We start from the raw sequence: 18,662 nt of genomic DNA on the forward strand, positions 1-18,662 counted from the left end.
TGTGCCTGTCCTTGTGTGAGCTGTGTCACTGCATAGCACAGTAGGGCCGTAGAGTTGAGCTGACTTCACTGCTACCAATCCCGAGCCAATCAGTTCATTTCGTTCTCCTTTTTCTTTCCTTCCAAGAGCAGTAAGCGCTCTTAATTGACCCCTTTGCCATCTCTACAGCCCCTCTCAGATAAGTCAGGTTTTGTTCCTTATTAGTGTGTGTGTTTGGGAGAGAGCTCGTTCTCTTTCCACCACCACATAGATCTTTGGCTTGAACTTGGTGGCGAGAGCCTTTACCCGTTTAGCCACTTATCCGCCCCTCTCCCCCTAAGGTTATTTTTAGACACAGTCTCATGCATACAAGCCCGTGTGGTGTGTGTGTGTGTGTGTGTGTGTGTGTGTTTGTGAGAAAGTTGGTTCTCTTTCCACCACATGGGTCATTGGGTTAAACTTGGTGGCAAGTGTCTTCTTTACCTGTTAAGCCAGCCACCTAGCCGCCCCTCCCCAGCTCCCCCTTTAATATGATTTTATTTTTAGATACAGTCTCATGCAGACAAGTCTGACCTGGAACTCGGTGTGTAGCTGAGAATGACCCTGGACTCCTATTTGCAGATGTGCATCACCACATCTGGCCAGTTGGTTTTTTTCCCCCTGTGTTTGTTTTCTTATCCATGACTTATGTTTGGAATGAGTGTATAAGAGATCAAACATTTACTCAGTGTTTTCTGTACACCGAATATGGAGTCATGTGGTAGACATTTATTAACTTGGGGAGCCTCTTGCTCCTTCCTTCCTTGCATTGGTGGGGTTGGACCCCAGGACCCCAGACATGTCAGGCAAGTGGAGACCTCTGCACTCTAGCCCAGCCTGCCCTTTCCTTTTTGCTTCTATTTTAACTGCACCTTGGGTTTTTGCCTGAGTGTCCGCATGTGTGCCTCCACCTCCGGACCCCCCCAACCCTGTTTGGCTTTTGTTTTATAATCTTATTTTCTCGATGGGTCTGGGATACAACCCAGGTCTTTTAGAAGGGCTCTTAACTGCCGAGCCACCTCTCGGGCCCTGACTTTTTTTTTTTTTAGATTTTTTTTTTTTTTTTGAGTCAGAGTTTCTCTGTGTAACCCTGGCTGTCCTGGAACTCACTCTGTAGACCAGGCTAGCCTCAAACTCACAGAGCTCTGCCTGCCTCTGCCTCCCAAGTGCTGGGATTAAAGGCATGTGTCACCACTGACTGGTATGAGTTTCTTTTTCATTTGTTATGTGAGTATTTAGTCTCATGTATGTCTGTCTTCGTTAGGGTTTTTACTGCTGTGACAAAACACCATGCCCAAAAGCAAGTCAGGGAGACTGGGAATTATTTTACTCACAAATTCATTGCCATTCATCATCCAAGGTAGTGAGGTCAGGAACTCAAGCAGGGTAGGAACCTGGAGGCAGGAGCTGATGCAGAGTCCAGGGAGGGGCGATGCTTACTGGCTTGCTCCCTATGGCTTGCTCAGCCTGCTTTCTTTCTTTCTTTCTTTCTTTTTTTTTTTTTTTTGGTTCTTTTTTTCGGAGCTGGGGACCGAACCCAGGGCCTTGCGCTTCCTAGGCAAGCGCTCTACCACTGAGCTAAATCCCCAACCCCTCAGCCTGGTTTCTTATAGACTCCCTAGAACCAGCAGCCCTGGAGTGGCACTGCCCACGGTGGGCACTAATGGAGAAAATGGCTTACGATTGTGTCTTACACATTTTTCCCAGCTAGGGTTCCTTCCTCTCGGATGACACTAGCTTGTGTCAAGTTGACATAAACTGAACCAGCACAATGTCTGCACACCACGTCTCTATCACTGGTGCCATCAGAGGCGAGAAGAGGGCCTAGCATTCCCTGGAAACCAGTTACAGCTGGTTGTGGGCCGTCCGATGTGGGTCCTCTGCAAGAACAAGTACTACTTGCTAACCAGCTCTCCGGCCCCTCCTGGTCTCCAGTTATGCTAGGCTGACTAGGCAGCAGGCCCCAGGGATGGAGGTCCCGTCTCTGCCTCTTCCAGCGCTGGGAGTCCGTGTGTGCTCATACCCAGCTGTCCTCTGGGCTGAACTCAGGACTCCGATTAGTATGTGAAGCTCGTTGCTGACTGAGACCTCTCCCAACCCCACCACCATCTTGATTTTTGGAAATGGTCTCTTTATGTGGCCCAAAATGTCCTTGAACTCAACAGTAATCCTCTGGCCTCAATCCCCCTAATGTTCAGATTACAGGCGTACGTACACCGTCTGTCTCATGCTGTGACTACTCTTCCTCTTCCTCCTCTTCCTCCTCTTCCTCCTTTTTCCTTTTTTTTTTTTTTTTTTTTTTTTTTTTAGATTTTTCTTTTTTTTTGAGACAGGTTTCTCTGTGTAGCCCTGGCTGTCCTGGAACTCACTCTGTAGACCAGGCTGCGCTTGGTCTCAGAGATCTGCCTGCCTCTGCCTCCTGAGTGCTGGGATTAAAGGCGCATGTGCCATCACCACCCAGCTTCTCTTTCCTTTTTTCCTTTTCTTTTCTCTTTTCCCCTTCTTCCTTCCTTCCTTCCTTCCTTCCTTCCTTCCTTCCTTTCTTCCTTCCTTCCTTCCTTCCTTTTCCTGAGACAGGGTCTTTTTACATAGCCTTGGTTTTTCCCTGTTAAGCTACCTAGCTGCCCCTCTCCGGTTTGAGGCTGCAAAGGTTGTAGCCTCAAACTCTGCCTTCTTCTGTCTCCTAAATGCTAGAATTGAAGTCCGCGTCACTGTGCCCAGAAATTTTTTTTTTAAGGCGGAGTCTTGTTCTGTAGACCAGGCCGCCCCTGTGCATGCAAGTAATTCTGCCTCTGCCTCCCAAGTGTTGTATAAGGGCCACCAGCAGCCAGCCACCACTTCCCACTCACCTCTTCTCTCAGGGTAAGCTATCAATCCAGACTCTCAAGATGGCCTATGTCCCAGCACCCGGCTACCAGCCCACCTACAATCCCATGAGATGCCCACAGGAGCCCACACCTCCTCTTACTCAAATCTCATTTGTTGTTGGGTTTTTATTTGTTTTGGGACAGGATCTCAGGCAGCCTGGCCTGACCTTGAATTCACTGTAATGAGGAGGCTCATCCGGAAACATCCTGGTTGGTTAGGGGAGCTTGGACCCAGGCACTCAGCAGCATGCTCTGTAGTGCTGGATATGAAACCCAGGGTTTCCTGCAGGCCACAAAAAACATTACCAACTAAGCTAGCATCAAACTGGCAGCAATTCCCCTGTCTCAGCCATCCATGTGCTGGATTATGAGTCGGGTCCCCAGTGTGACCGACCACTGCCTGCATTCATTTCAAAGATTCGTGATGTGGTTACTACCATTTCTTCCACACTACCAATGGGCAGAGAGAGAGAAAGGAGATGAGGACTCTGCATAGCCAGGAAGTGGCAATGGCAGGACTGGAACTCAGAACCCGTGGCCCCAGCTGTGTGTGCTCTAAGCCCCTGTTATACAGTGTGTGGGGTCAGGAGGCACCTGCCATTTATCCTGCCTCTATTGCCCACCTGTTCAGACATTCCTGGGGCCGAGCCCCTGCCCTGCCCACTTGATTCACCCTTCCTCTGCCAACAGTCCTCGGGGCAGGGTTTTATGGTTCTGATAAAGTCTTGCAAGGGCAAAGTCCAGAAATACTTCCTCCTTTTCTGGGCCCTAGGAGAGCCAGCATCCCTGCTGCCGAGATGGGAGGCAAGGGCGTGCCCTAGAGGTCCTCACCAGAGAGACCTCATGAACTCTCTCCCCTGTCAGCCACTCCCTCTAGTATAAGGGCCACCAGCAGCCAGCCACCACTTCCCACACATCTCTTCTCTCAGGATAAGCTATCAGTCCAGACTCTCAAGATGGCCTATGTCCCAGCACCCGGCTACCAGCCCACCTACAATCCGGTGAGATGTCCCCCTGAGCCCACATCTCCTCTTCCCCAAAACCTCATTTTCTCATTTTCTCCTTTTGCTAGCTGGGCAAGTATTTTTCTACTGATCTGTATCCTTAGAATTACCCCAAGTTTCTTCTTCCCTGCTTAAGGGACTGAGGGTCTCTGGGGTGTGAGAAAAGGGCTGCGACAGGCAGGCAATCTCTGAGGCTCTTCAACTGGTCCCATCTACAGACGCTGCCCTACAAGAGGCCCATCCCAGGTGGCCTCAGTGTCGGAATGTCCATTTACATCCAAGGAATAGCCAAAGACAACATGAGACGGTGAGACAGTCCCCAGCCTCCTTCCCCGCCCACCCCCAGGGAGGGGCCCTCGCCTTCCCTAACTTTGGTGCCAGGCAGTTTGAAACATGCTGGGATTCCAGCCTTTGCGGTGTTCCTCTGGTTGCTCGTGGGGTACCGATGGCCTATGGGGACAGAAATGAACAGGGAGACCTGAACCTCAGAAGCAGACGAAGGAAGGGAGCAGCAATAGAGGGCTAGTAGACTAAGGGCTGCGTGGGTCATATCAAGATCGGCCAAGAGAAGTGAGGAAGGGGTAACTATGAGACAAGGCCCCATGGCTGGGACAATACCCTGAAGTGACAGATCTGAGAATGAATTTGTCACAAGCTCAGAGCCATGCCCTGAAGTCACTTCCCCCCTCCCCCGTGGGAGGTGTACTCAGCCACTGTGTGATTCAAGATTGCTACTGAACATCTCTGGACTTCAGTCTCCCATCTGTACAATGGGATGATTGTCAGGTTTTAGTGTGCAAAAGAACGATTCCTCTAAGGCTTGGCTTTTTCCATGGTTCTGCCTGGTATACATATGTGTTCAGAGCACATATGTACATGTGTGTGCATGCATGCATACATGTGTGTGCCAGCCAGAGGTTAACCTCAAGTGTCTTTCTCCAGCACCATGTGTATCATCCACCTTTGTGTTTGTGTGTGGGGGGCACACATGTGTGTAGGTGCATATGTGTGCACATGTGTGTATATGCGGGTGTGTGTGCCCATGTGCGTGCGTGCAGGTGTGTGTGTGTGTGTGTGTGTGTGTGTGTGTGTGTGTGTGTGTGTGGCGGGGGGAGGCCAGAGGTCAACTTCAGGTGTCATCTCAATTGTCTTTGTTTTTTTGTTTGGTTTGTTTTGTTTCTGAGGCAGTGGTCTCACTATGTAGCCCAGGCTAGCCACACCATGCCTAGGACTGGGAGCAGAGAGGGTGGGGGCAAAGACCCTTACCCTCTCAGGTGATGCACACCAGTAATCCCAACACTTTGGAGACTAAGGCAGGAAGATCACAAGAGGCTAGCCTGGGCTATATCATCACGCCCCCCCCCCAACTCCCCTAATGAAGAAAGCAAGAAAAGAAAGATAGGAGTCCAATTTGCCCTGATCATCGAAGAGACTCTGGGGAGATGAGAAAGAGAGGTAGAGAGGAGGGGTGGCCATAAGCAGGGTGACTCTAGGACAGGATGAAGTCAGGGCTCCCTACTGAAGGCCCCATGCACTGGCGGGCAGCAGTTCGAACCACCCCTTATATCCCACCAGGTTCCACGTGAACTTTGCTGTGGGGCAGGATGAGGGGGCAGATATTGCTTTCCACTTCAACCCCCGGTTTGATGGCTGGGACAAGGTGGTCTTCAATACGATGCAAAGCGGACAGTGGGGCAAGGAAGAGAAGAAGAAGAGCATGCCTTTCCAAAAGGGTCACCACTTCGAGCTGGTGTTCATGGTCATGTCTGAGCACTACAAGGTCTGAGCCCTCTCCGTCCCTCCCTGCAGCCCCACTGCCTGCAGCACCCCTGCCTGCAGTTCTCCCTCCCCAAAGCCCCACCCCTGCAGCCCTCCCTCACTGAAGCCCCCCTCCCTGAAACCCCCATGCCTGCAGCTCTCTGCAGCCCCCTCCCAGCAGCCCTCCCCAGCAGCCCTCCTTCCCTTCGGCCTCCCCCACTCCCTGTCTTCCACTCTTATCCTCGGCTGCCCTGGTGGATGGATTCTAGAACCTTGGGCATACTAGGCAGATGCAAAATGATGATCAGATGCCCTCATAACTAAGCCGCAGCCCTAGCTGCCTTTTTATTTTGTATTCTTTATGTATCCTCTTTAAATTCTTTATTATTATCAATCATTCCATTCATTTACATCTCAAATGATATCCCACTTCCCAGTTATCCCTCCAAAAACCCCCCATCTCATATCCACCCTCTCCCCCTTCCCCTTTGTCTCTATGAGAGTCTCTCCCACCCACACACCCTTTTCCACTCCCACCCCTCCAGCATCCCCCTACGCTGGGGCATCAAACCTCTCTCTTTTTTTTTTTTTAGATTTATTCATTTAGTATATATAAGTACACTGTAGCTGTCTTCAGATACACCAGAAGAGGGCATCGGATCTCTTTACAGATGGTTGTGAGCCACCATGTGGTTGCTGGGAATTGAACTCAGGACCTCTGGAAGAGCAGTCGGAGCTCTTAACCGCCGAGCCATCTCTCCAGCCCCCAAACCTCTCTTCTTATATTCTTTAAATATTCTCTATATAGGCCCGGCTCTCCTGGAACTCATTCTATAGACAAGGCTGGCCTTGAACTCATAGAGGTCCACCTGCCTCTGCCTCATGAGTGCTGGAATTAAAGTCTTGCTTGGCTCTCCTGACTTTTTGCAGAGAATGCCAGGATCTAATTCACGTTGTCAGACTCCGTGCAGAGAGCTTTTAGCTCTTGAGTCATCTTGCCGGCCCTCTAGGCAATTTTTTTTTAAACTTTAATTGAAGATTTCACTTGTTAGTCCAAACTGTCCTCAGGCTTTGGTAGTCTCCTGCCTGAGCCTTCTGAGTGCTGAAACTGCAGGCCTGTACACCACATCCAGCTTGAGAGTGGCTTGTTGGTGTCACCAGACCCAGCACTTAGCATACAGGAAGTCCCAGTCCCACAGGAGTGGCTCGGGATCCATGTCTGTCACATGGACCAATGATCAGACGCCTGGTGACATAAAGTACAGCAGCAGGCAGCCTCCAGCCTGACATAAACCTCTGACTACCCGGCCCGGTTGCCATCCTTTTAACAAACTCAGAGAGGAGCGACCCCCATTTCATGGAAGGTTTTAAATAAAAGTTCAGAAAGGTAAAGTAACTTACCTGAGGTCACACAGCCAGGACCATGCCAGAGCCAGACCTTACAGCCAAGTTATTTTGTGCAGATATAAACCCTCTGGCCTGATTCCACTCTTCCTGACTAAAGTCTCCCTTCTTTCTCACCCACCACTGTGAGCTGACTTTGTACTTCGGTTTGACCTCTCCTTCCTGAGTCCCCCCCAGATTCCTGCTGGTGAGGCGATCCTAGAACCCAACAAATACATTGGACTTCAAATCAAAAAGATCCCTTAGGGGCTGGGGATTTAGCTCAGTGGTAGAGCGCTTACCTAGGAAGCGCAAGGCCCTGGGTTCGGTCCCCAGCTCTGAAAAAAAAAAAGAACCAAAAAAAAAAAAAAAAAAAAAAAAAAAGATCCCTTAGGGATGGGGAACTGGCTCAGTCAGTAAAGTGCTGGCTGTGAGCTTGACTTTCATCCCTACCACCCACATAATGAACTGGGTGTGGTGCATTGCCTGTAATCCAAGTTCAGGGAGGCAGGGACAGGAGGCTCCGTGGGGCAGCCTCGCCTACTTGACAACGGCCAGGCTCCGTGAGAGACCCAAGTAAAGAACCAAGGTAAACAGATGGTACCCAGGCCCAACACTCACAACTGACCGCTGGCCTCCAGGTCAATGTGCACGCACATATACGAACACGCACGCCCACGAGTATGCACTAAATAAACGAATACAATACCACTTCTGTTTCCCCACAGTTTTTTGCCAGCCGTGGTTGCTGAGGTCTGACACCCTGTCTCTGCCCTTCAGGTCGTGGTAAACGGAACTCCCTTCTACGAATATGGGCACCGGTTGCCCCTACAGATGGTCACCCACTTGCAAGTGGATGGGGACCTGGAACTTCAGTCAATCAACTTCCTTGGGGGCCAACCTGCTGCATCCCAGTATCCGGTATGAACTGTCTCCTCAAGTGTCTCCTTGACCTATTCCCACATTCATCAGGTCTCTGCTTCCACTCCTAGTCCCTTTAGTGAATGGGCCCAGGGACCCTGTGGTAACCAAGACAGTCCACCACCAGAAAGATAGACACCTGACCAGACAGACATGGTCAAGACCACCATGGGCTGTGTGCAGGTAGAGAGAGGTCGGGGGGTTGGGGATTTAGCTCAGTGGTAGAGCGCTTGCCTAGCAAGCGCAAGGCCCTGGGTTCGGTCCCCAGCTCCGAAAAAAAAAAAAAAAAAAGAAAAGGAAAAAAAAAAAAAGAGTCAGCTGAGAGGTCGGGATGCAGACAAGGAGGCTCAGGCAGAGGGTTAGTCTCAGGGAAAGGGTTAACAAAGTGTTCTGAACAGCCAAAGGAAGGATCTGACCCAGGCAAGGAGGGCTTCCTGGAGGAGGAAGGGCTGAGTAAACTGAGTCAGAGAGTGAGATAAGGAAAGGCAAGCAGATAAAGTGGGAAGAGTTTAGCAAACGAAGTCAGGACAGGTTACCTAACACATTGGTCACCCAGGGAATGCAAAGCCACAGTGACTCGCTGCTGTGTTTCTGTCGTCAGGTCGTAATGGAATCATGTGACCTGTCGGCAGGCAGATGGGCTAGCATGGCTGCCATATGGCTGTTCAGGGTGTAATCTGATGCAATCACCTTGGAAATTGGCCAACAGAACTAGATCTGAATGCCAAGAAAACATAGGACCCAATGTCCTAGAAGGGCCACACCCAGGTACAAAGCCTGCAGAGAGCCTCGAATGCACACCACTTCCAAACGTCTCAGGCTGAAGCTTGCCTAATGGTGGGGCATCTGCCTACAGCCCCATTGAGGGCCTGGGGGGCCTGGCTCAGCTATAGTAAGGTAACTCAGGGTGAGGGATGAGTTCCTGAGTTCCTTTAATACCAATCCACTCACCCACAAAAGCCAGAAAATCAAAACTGTCAGCCTGGGGGCTGGAGAGGCGGAAGTGAAGAGTAGGTAAAATGTCTGGCGGTGGTGCCACACACCTTTGATCCCAGTGCTGGAGGACTAGAGGTAGGTGGATCTCTGTGAGTTCAAAGCCAGCCTAGTCTACATAATGCCTCCCAGGACAGCCAACCCTAAGTAGTGAGACCCTGTTTTGAATACACCAGAAGGATCTGGGTCCAGGGGTCACAGATGTGGACTTAGGCACGCACACAAAAACTTAGTAAATAAATATTTCAAGAATAAAAATGACCAGCCTGTACTTCAACAAGTCAATGAATCAACGATGAATTTATCACCCGGATAAAGGAGAGAAGGAACAAGTTACAGCCACACAGGAGTGGGGGCGGGGGAGTGCTGATCCAAATATGGAGTTTAGCCCAGTGTGGTGGCTATTGCCTGTAATCCCCACCTAGGGAGGCTGAGGTAGAAGTGCACTGCAAGGAGACCAACCTGAGCCACGTTATCAACACACTGACATTTGTGTTTGTATGAGCGGGGGAGGGGGAAGGGGAGGGGGGAGGGGAGACAGATTAATGGACAGACTGAAGAGCTTTCAGAATAGGAGTTAATTAAAAAGAGGAGAGAGGGCTGGAGAGATGGCTCAGTGGTTAAGAGCACTGGCTGCTCTTCCAGAGGCCCTGAGTTCAATTCCCAGTAACCACATGGTGGCTCACAACCATCTGTAATGGGATCTGATGCCCTCTTCTGGTGTCTGAAGACAGCTACAGTGTACTCATATACATAAGAGAAAAAAAAAATACTTGAAAAGCTGTGCGCAAAGACAACAGAGAGACTGGTAGACAGGAACTTGGGGTGACTCGGGGTGCTCTAGGGTTGGGTATGTGAAGCAGGTGACTGGAGATAGGTGACAGAACCTTGGTCATCACAGGCCTAGAAAGAAGTACCAAGGCCTCCACTTACCCTGAATTCCACTTTCTAAACTGATCCTGGGCGGGAAAATACAGCAGGGGCCGTAGACATGGCGGGGCGCCCAGAGATTGTCCTCAATACTTCCCAGTCTAGAATTATGGTCCCAGCCATGACCCCTTTCCCTCTTTGTACCCACAGGGAACCATGACTATTCCAGCTTATCCTGTAAGTACCTGCCAAGGGGCGGGCAGTTTCCTACAGAAGTTTGGGGGTAGTCAAAGGACCCCACATCCCCTCATCACTCTTCCCTTCTGTCTGTCCATCCCATAGAGTGCTGGGTACAACCCTCCACAGATGAACAGCCTGCCTGTAAGTGGGAGGGGCGTGGTGGGCTTCTGGAGGGATGGGGACAATTTGGGATTGGGATAGGGACAGAGCCATGTTGGATAGGGTCTGTGTCAAATCTTACACAGTGGTACCCCTTTCTCCCTTCGCAGGTCATGGCGGGACCCCCGATCTTCAATCCGGTATGATGTTCCAAGGGCTAGCGGCTCTGGGGAGCAAGTTGAAGGAAGCAGAGACTGTGGGGAGCCCAGAAAGGGTGGACTATATGTGGGGGAGGTTATAGGGGGTGGGAGGAGAAGACGTAGCTGGTGGTCAGCATTCAGGAGGAGACATGGTTGGGGACAATTTGCAGGCAAAATGCTGCCTTTCTGTGAAGAAAATGTGCTCTTCTGTCTGGGTTCCCTCATCAGAGACTGAATGGGACCCCATGTTCTTTCTCTACAGCCTGTGCCATATGTGGGGACCCTGCAGGGGGGCCTTACAGCCCGAAGAACCATCATAATCAAGGGATATGTACTTCCTACAGCCAAGAAGTAAGCACCCAGGCTGAATAGGGCATCTTCCTCAGACCCAGGGCCTCATCTTCAGCCCTCCTCCCTCAGACCCAGGGGTTCATCCTCAGCCCTCCTCCCTCGGATCCAAGGGTTCAGGTCCCAGCCCTCCTCCCTCAGACCCAGGGGTTCAGACTCAGCCCTCCTCCCTCAGACTCAAGGGTTCAGGTCCCAGCCCTCCTCCCTCAGACCCAGGGGTTCAGCCTCAGCCCTCCTCCCTCAGACTCAAGGGTTCAGGTCCCAGCCCTCCTCCCTCAGACCCAGGGGTTCAGCCTCAGTCCTCCTCCCTCAGACTCAAGGGTTCAGGTCCCAGCTTTCTTCCCTTAGAGCCTCAGACACTGCACCCCATTTAACATCTTATTTGTCTTCAGCCTTATCATCAACTTCAAGGTGGGGTCGACCGGAGACATAGCTTTTCACATGAACCCCCGCATAGGTGATTGTGTGGTTCGCAACAGCTATATGAATGGCTCTTGGGGCTCCGAAGAGAGGAAGATACCCTACAACCCGTTTGGCGCTGGGCAGTTCTTTGATGTGAGTCTGGGGGTCCTCTTCTCGGTTCCCACAAATCCCAGTCTGGCTGGACCTCATCTTTCCTTTCCCCTACAGCTGTCAATCCGCTGCGGCACGGATCGATTCAAGGTGTTTGCCAACGGCCAGCACCTTTTCGACTTCTCACATCGGTTCCAAGCATTCCAAAGGGTAGACATGCTGGAGATCAAAGGCGACATCACCTTGTCCTATGTCCAGATCTGAGCTCCTCCTGGGGAAGGAAGCAGAGAGATACCCAAGTTCCATCTAATCCCCTAATAAAATGTTGAAGAGGGTCTCGTGTGTGAGTGTGTGTTTGTGTGTGTGTGTGTATGTGTGTGTATGTTTCTGTATGTGTGAGTGTGTGTGATTGTATATGTGAGTGTGTGTGAGTGTGTTTATGTGTGTGTATGTGTGATGTGTGAGTGTGTGTGCATGTGAGTGTGTGAGTGTGTGTATGTGTGTGAGTGTGTGTGAGTGAGTGTGTGAGTGAGTGTGTGTGAGTGTGTATGTGAATGATTGAGTGTGTTTGAGTGTGTGTTTGAGTGTGTGAGTGTGTGTATGTGTGTGAGTGTGTGTGTGAGTGTGTGTGAGTGTGTATGTGAATGATTGAGTGTGTTTGAGTGTGTGTGTGTGTGTGTGTGTGTGTGATTCATTCACCTCTCTTCCCATGTCTCCTGGCTTCTATCTTGCACTGTTATTGGAGGCGTGTGCCCCTCTTCCCTCCCACTACAGTAAATCAAGGTATGCACCACACCCTGACTTTATGTGTATCAACCCATTCACTCCTCACACCAAATTTCAAGAGTTAAGAGTTAAGAATTACTGTTATTATATTTGATCCATAACAGATGAGGAAACAGGTGTGTGTGTGTGGGAGAGACATTAAAGAAAAACAGTGTGGCAGTGCATCCTTTTAATCTCCACTTGGTAAGAGGAGGTAGAAGTTCAGAAGTTCATGATCATCCTTAGTTACATAGTGTGTTAGGGGCTAACCTGTGCTACATAAGACCCTGTTACAGAAATGAAGGGAGGGAAGGAGAGGGGAAAGGGAGGGAGGAAGGAAAAAAGGGAAGAAGAAAAGCAGCAAATTGCTTGACTTGGCAATTTGCCTGTCTCAAAAACGAACAAACAACAAACAAAACAAAGCACACAGCTTTGAGACAAACTAACACATGGCTGTGGCTCCAGTGATTGGAAGACTGAAGCAGAAGGAATGAGCCTTCAGGGCTAGCCTGCTCTACACAGTGTAGCACTTGTCTCCAAAATTTTTTTTCTTTTTTTCTTTTTTTTTTCTGCATAGTGTCCTACAATCCCAACACATAGGAGGCTAAGCTGGTAGGATTACAGTCGCATTGAGGCTAGCATGAGCTAAAAGTAAAATCCTATCTCAGAATACAAAGAGGAAGAGAGAAGGGAGGGAACAGAAGGGAAGAGAGGGAGGAACAGGGACAGAAAAAGAAAAGGTTACAGAGCCTCAGAACAAGGAATGTGGCCCAGTGTCCCACCATTCCATCCATCTAACCCCTTACCCATCTGTGACGTTCAGTTTTTATAATTTTTTTTTGAGACAGACTCTCACTTTGCAGCCCCAACATGAAACTTGTACATCAGGCTGAACTCAAACTCAAAAACATCTACCTGCTTCTGCCTCCTGAGTGCTGCGATTATAGGATATAGGATCGTTTGCACGCCATCTAGCTTGTGATGGCTTTAGCTATCAACTGGACACATCTAGAATCTCCTGCAAACAGAGTCTCAACAAGGGTTTGTCTAAATCAGGTAAGCCTGTGAATGATCTGTGGGGATTACTTAGATTATCTTGAGACCGCCCCCTGTAGATGGCACCATTCCTTAGGCAGGGATCCTGGACTGCCTACGCATAGAGGGACGGAGCACAAGTACGCTTTCATCTTCTCTCTGCTCTCGACTGTGGATGTGACCAGCTGCCTCAGGATTCGGTTCTTGTCTCCACTCTCTCACAACCTGAGGCTCTGAGCCGAAGAATCTTTCCCTCCTGAGTTGTTTTGGTCAGGATATTTTATCACAGCGGCAGAAATAAAAGTTAGACACCATCTGATCTTCCATCATTCTCTCCGTTCATGAGGACAGCCATAAGTCTGTCTGTCCATCCATTCATCTGTCCAGACACCCATCAACAACGACCCATCCACCAGTGTTAGCCCTGCTCTCTTCTCTGCCAGTCCACATACCCACCTACTCACCTCAAACTTTCTGGACATCCACACACCCATTCCCAACCTGCCGAGATAGCTCCTTCTCCCATCTATTACTCTTTTTTTTTTTTTAAGACTTTATTACAGATGGTTGTGAGCCACCATGTGGTTGCTGGGATTTGAACTCAGGACCTCTGGAAGAGCAGTCGGTGCTCTTAACCACTGAGCCATCTCTCCAGCCCCCCCCCCATCTATTACTCTTCCAGTCCTGTTGGCCTCCCAGCTGTCATCCTTCCCATCACCGAAACACACAACACCATAACTAAACTAAACACATACACACTCACAAAGAAAGGCGCCAATCTTAACACCTATCCATGTAACCCTCCTTACATCCGACTTTCATCTGCCCTTCTGCTCCCCCTTCTTCTCTTCCTGTCTTCCCCCTCCCTCCTCCTTCTTACTCAAGACAGGGACTTCTATGTGGCTAACCTGGAACTTGCTAGGTAGCCCAGGCTTGTTTAGAGGTTTTAACAGTCCTCCTGATTTCCAAGTGGTAGAATTACAGGCACACACACACACACCTGGTGTGTATGTGTGTTTGTGCATATGTGTGTGTACGTGTATGAGTGTATGTGTATGTGTGTACAAGAATGTATGTCTATCAATGTGTGTATATGTGTATGTATGGGTGTACATGTGAGTGTGTGTGTGTATGTGTGCGTATGTGTGTATATGTGTGTATTATATGAATGTGTGTATGTGTGTACCTGTGTGTATGAGTGTGTTTAGTCAGACTTTAAGCTACTTTGTGGGTTCTTTCTTCCACCCATCCCTCCTCTCTCCTCTTTGTACCCTTTCTTTTTTTTTTTTAAGATTTATTTATTTGGGGTTGGGGATTTAGCTCAGTGGTAAAGCATTTGCCTAGCAAGCTCAAGGCCCTGGGTTCGGTCCCCAGCTCAGAAAAAAAGAAAAGAAAAAAAAAGATTTATTTATTTATTTTATGTATATGAGTACACTGTCGATGTCTTCAGACACACCAGAAGAGGGCATCAGATCCCATTACAGATGGTTGTGAGCCACCATGTGGTTGCTGGGAATAGAACTCAGGACCTCTGGAAGAGCAGTCAGTGCTCTTAACCACTGAGCCATCTCTCCAGCCCCCTCTTTGCACCCTTTCAACCCCTAAACACTAGACGGGACAGAAAAAGGGACAGCCCCTGGGGTCCTTTTTTTTTTTTTTTTAAGATTTATTCATTTATTTATTTATATGTAAGTACACTATAGCTGTCTTCAGATACACCAAAAGAGGGCATCGGATCTCTTTACAGATGGTTGCACAAGTGTTATGGGTGGAATCGACTGCTTTCCAGTGGGCTTAAGGCTTACTCCACAGGAAGGAACTCACATCTGATGCTGTAAGCTGGAGCAAAAGCCTGTGGCTGAGAAGGTCCTAGGTTCCAGTGTGTAATTCACCACTGTTGTCTTGCTTAAATATATGCACTACATCTGTCAAATTACTTCTAAACATTTCTGCTTATACTCACAAATCATTCTTGTTGTCAGTTGTGGGGAGCCAAACTGACCCAAGACTTTCTCAGAGGCCCTGATAAAAGGACAAAGGCAAATTTAGTTCTGGGTTCTTGCCTGGGAGTGGACTTGTTGAGGCCAGTCTAGTGCTGGAGCTAAGACCTTGAAAGAGTCAAGTTTGTTACTTCTGAGGATACAATCTTTCCCCCTGGGCTGTGGGTATTAGTCCTAAGGCAGTTGTGTCTGAGATATCCTGTGCTCTCTGCCAACATTGTCTGATTTAGCTCTCTGATGACCTTGGCCATTTTCTCCTAGCAAATACTAAATGGGATTCTGTACTCCTTACTAAACGTGCTTGGCATAAGTTTATTACGCAAGACCTCCTGGTCCCAGACATTGCTTTTGTCTTATTTCTTGTTTCCTTTATTTCTCATCCCTGGTCCTCCTACTTGATACCTCACAATTCAGACCATTATTCCTACGGTCTTGGGTCAGTTAGCCTTGATTTGTCATGAAAGAAAATGTCTTTTTTGCTGTGGGAGGTGTACTGCAGAGATTCATAATTGGTCAACATCTTGGGACCGGCTGTCATTGTAACACAATAGCCCAAGACTTAGCCATAGATGAAGGAAAATAATCAGTCAATCACATGACTCCATCCAGGACTGGGGAAAACTGTGGAAGAGTTGGCAAAAAGAATGTGACAGTCAGAGGGAACTGAAACAGACCATTCTGGAGGGAAGCTCCTTGAGATTTATGAAGTGTGCTCTTTCTCCTGGGATCTGGAATATTACCTGCCAGGCTGGTCAGGGTTAACACCTTAAGTCTCATTCCATGGCTCGCACAGATAGCTTCCGACATGGTCTAGAAGATTTGGGTGGGGCAGGGCATGAGAAACAGGGAGGCAAAGAGAGACAAGTGGATCAGCCCTAGCTAGGAACTCCAGGGACAGGACAGCATAAAGAAAAGAGACTCAGGGAGGAAGAAGAGACACAGGGGGCAGAGACAAGACAGGGAAGCTGGCAGGGAGATGGCCATCAGACGAGCTAGTGAAACCAGACAGGCAGTGACCTGCACTCCAATGCCTTTGATGGAAGGCTTCAGCCAAGTTCGGCCTCCTCATCTGGTCCTACCCTGATGGAGACCACCCAGCTCATCCCCAGAGCACAGACAGTGTGACAGACAGGGAGCTGCTGAAGGGACTTTAAGTAAACGCAGGTGGGATCAAGCTTGGTGACTCAGCCTACACCTATCCATCACCCACACCTGGCACAGACCCTGGCCCTGAGGCAAAGCTGTCAGGGCTGGGCAGGTCTCATCCTGCCCCCCACCCCCACACTCTGGGGCGTGGTCGCCCTGCCCTCTCTTAGGCTTGTAGAATAAGGACAGTCTTTAATATCAAGACTGGGGAGATTTGCCCTTCCCTCTCCCCCTACCCCTCCCAGGACACACTGCCCTGCTAGGTTTTCTGGAGACTAGCCAAGTCCAGACAGGCTCAGCAAGTCACAGCTTCCACCTCCTCTCCCCAGAGGGCCTTCAGCCCAGGAGCCCAGACTGCTTTGCTCAGCTAAGACCAGCTTCTACCATTTGTCCCAGCCATGAGAGCTAGAACTGGGACACCCATGGGCTGCATTATGTCTGCTTGTCCAGTGCTGGGTTAGTCACACGGGTTTGGCATACGAGAAGTGCCCAGTAACGGTGACATAAAGATGCCACACTTAACAATGGCCCTGCCGGGTGTCCAGATGTGTCAGAATCTCTGAAGCCACCAGGACAGCAGAGAGCAACCTCCACAAAGCACTAGCACACATGGAACTGAGCTGGTCTGCCTTCCATAGTGTTGTTGGGCTCAGTTTGTGGTAACACCGCCATGGAGAGAAACTCGCCCAAGAACCGCTTGCGGTGGGTGAGCCTGGTGGTTTCTTCAGGATTGAACTTCAGCTGCCTGGTGTCTGCCTGCAGAGAGGTCTGCTCTGCAGCTGCTGCTGAATCCTTTCTGGTGTTTGCTGTGGGACTGAGCTGCTGCCTAAGGTGGAGCTCACCCCCAAAGAACCATCGCTGCACAGGTCCACCTCCCCCACATCCTAGTAACTTTCCTCTTCCACGACCTCTGCTGGGCGGTGGGCAAGAGGAGAGGTTGAACCCTTATTAAAAGTAGATTACAGGGGTTGGGGATTTAGCTCAGTGGTAAAGCGCTTATCTAGGAAGCGCAAGGCCCTGGGTTCGGTCCCCAGCTCCGAAAAAAAAAAAAAAAAAGAACAAAAAAAAAAAGTAGATTACAAAAAAATGTATGCCTATATATGTATGTATAAATATATACACATACATATACATGTGTGTGTGTGCGTGTGTGGTGTGTGTGTGATAGAAGAGAGGCAGAATGATGGTAAGAACCAGAACACTGGGAAGTCTGCTGTGAAAACCCTCTCCTAGGATGGCTGAAGAAACAGGACTGGAACAATGTTGGTATCAGTAGATCTAACATGAAAGGGGAAATTGTTTGCTCCGGGGTCCCACCTCCAGACAAAGAACTGCAGTCAACTAATGGCTGCTGAGAGGAAAATTAGCTTCTTGGAGAGGTGAACCCCATTACTGGCTGTCCAATCAGAGAAGTCAGTCCCGAAACCATAAACACACAAGAAATGGACACACATGCAGATACATGTGACAATAATAATTCAAAACGAGGCTATTGACTGGAGAGAGGGGGGCACGGGAGGGGTTGTTGAGGGTCATGGGACAATTGGAGGTAGGGTACCTGGGAGGGACTGAAGGAGAGAAAGCAAAGGAGGAAATTATATAATTCTGCTTTAATTTAAAAACGTATTTGAAAATGAAATAAAGATATATTTCATCGTGTAGTTATTTTACACGGTGGTGGTCCTGTATGTATGGGTATGTGCTGCAGCAGAGGTATGGCGGTCGAAGGTCAACCTGTGGGAATTAGGTCTCTCTTTTTACACTGTGGTTCCAGGGAATCGAACCCAGGTCTTCAAGCCTGGTAGCAAGAACCTCTCCTCGGGGGTGGGGATTTAGCTCAGCGGTAGAGCACTTGCCTAGGAAGCGCAAGGCCCTGGGTTCGGTCCCCAGCTCCGGAAAAAAAAGAACTTCTCCTCAACCTGCAGAGCCGTTTGCCTGTCTTAACTTTTTGTGTTCTCTTGAGGCAGGGTCTCACTAGGTAGCCTGGCTGTCCTAGAACTCAATACGTAGACCAGATTGACCTCAATTTTTTAAAATTATATTTAACTTTTTTAAAAATTTAGACAGGCATGGTGGTGCACTCCTTAATCTCAACACTTGAAGGATGGAGGCAGGTGGATCTCTGTGAGCTAGAGGCAAGCCTGGTAAAACCCTGTCTTTTTTTTTTTTTTTAAAGATGTGTTTATTTATAATACACTCTAGCTGTCTTCAGACACCAGAAGAAGGCATCAGATCTCATTAAGATGGCTGTGAGCCACCATGTGGTTGCTGGGAATTGAACTCAGGACCTCTGGAAGAGCAGTCAGTGCTCTTAACCACTGAGCCATCTCTCTAGCCCCAAGACACTGTCTTAAAAATAAAAGTGTGGGGGGTTGGGGATTTAGCTCATCGGTAGAGCGCTTGCCTAGCGAGCGCAAGGCCCTAGGTTCGGTCCCCAGCTCCGGAAAAAAAAGAAAAGAAAAAAAAAGTGTGTGTGTGTGTGTGTGTGTGTGTGTGTGTGTG

General features: G+C 49.2%; 2 protein-coding genes across 3 annotated transcripts in view; both read left to right on the forward strand.

The window, feature by feature from the left end:
* LOC103689966 (MARCKS-related protein-like) overlaps positions 1-18,662 on the forward strand; it is a 980,777-nt gene that overhangs the window by 180,591 nt on the left and 781,524 nt on the right. The window lies entirely within an intron of this gene.
* Positions 10-11,549, forward strand: Lgals4 (galectin 4). Of its 2 annotated transcripts, NM_012975.2 has the most exons (10): positions 3,832-3,886; positions 4,108-4,196; positions 5,465-5,669; positions 7,811-7,951; positions 10,025-10,051; positions 10,157-10,195; positions 10,324-10,353; positions 10,616-10,704; positions 11,094-11,256; positions 11,332-11,545. In NM_012975.2, the coding sequence occupies exons 1-10, from the start codon at positions 3,842-3,844 to the stop codon at positions 11,476-11,478; spliced, it is 975 nt and encodes a 324-aa protein (NP_037107.1). In that variant the 5' UTR covers positions 3,832-3,841; the 3' UTR covers positions 11,479-11,545. The 2 variants fall into 2 exon arrangements, with proteins under 2 accessions (XP_063137920.1, NP_037107.1); XM_063281850.1 differs by having other exon boundaries at positions 10-3,886; positions 11,094-11,549.

Source organism: Rattus norvegicus, chromosome 1, assembly GCF_036323735.1.
Source record: "Rattus norvegicus strain BN/NHsdMcwi chromosome 1, GRCr8, whole genome shotgun sequence".
NCBI lineage: Eukaryota > Metazoa > Chordata > Mammalia > Rodentia > Muridae > Rattus > Rattus norvegicus.

Coding starts and splice junctions, on each gene's coding strand:
- Lgals4 (XM_063281850.1), top strand. CDS start 3,842: ATGGCCTATGTCCCAGCACCCGGCTACCAGCCCACCTACAATCCG. Junction 10,196..10,323: donor CACAGATGAACAGCCTGCCT/GTAAGTGGGAGG, acceptor CTCCCTTCGCAG/GTCATGGCGGGACCCCCGAT. Junction 10,354..10,615: donor GACCCCCGATCTTCAATCCG/GTATGATGTTCC, acceptor CTTTCTCTACAG/CCTGTGCCATATGTGGGGAC.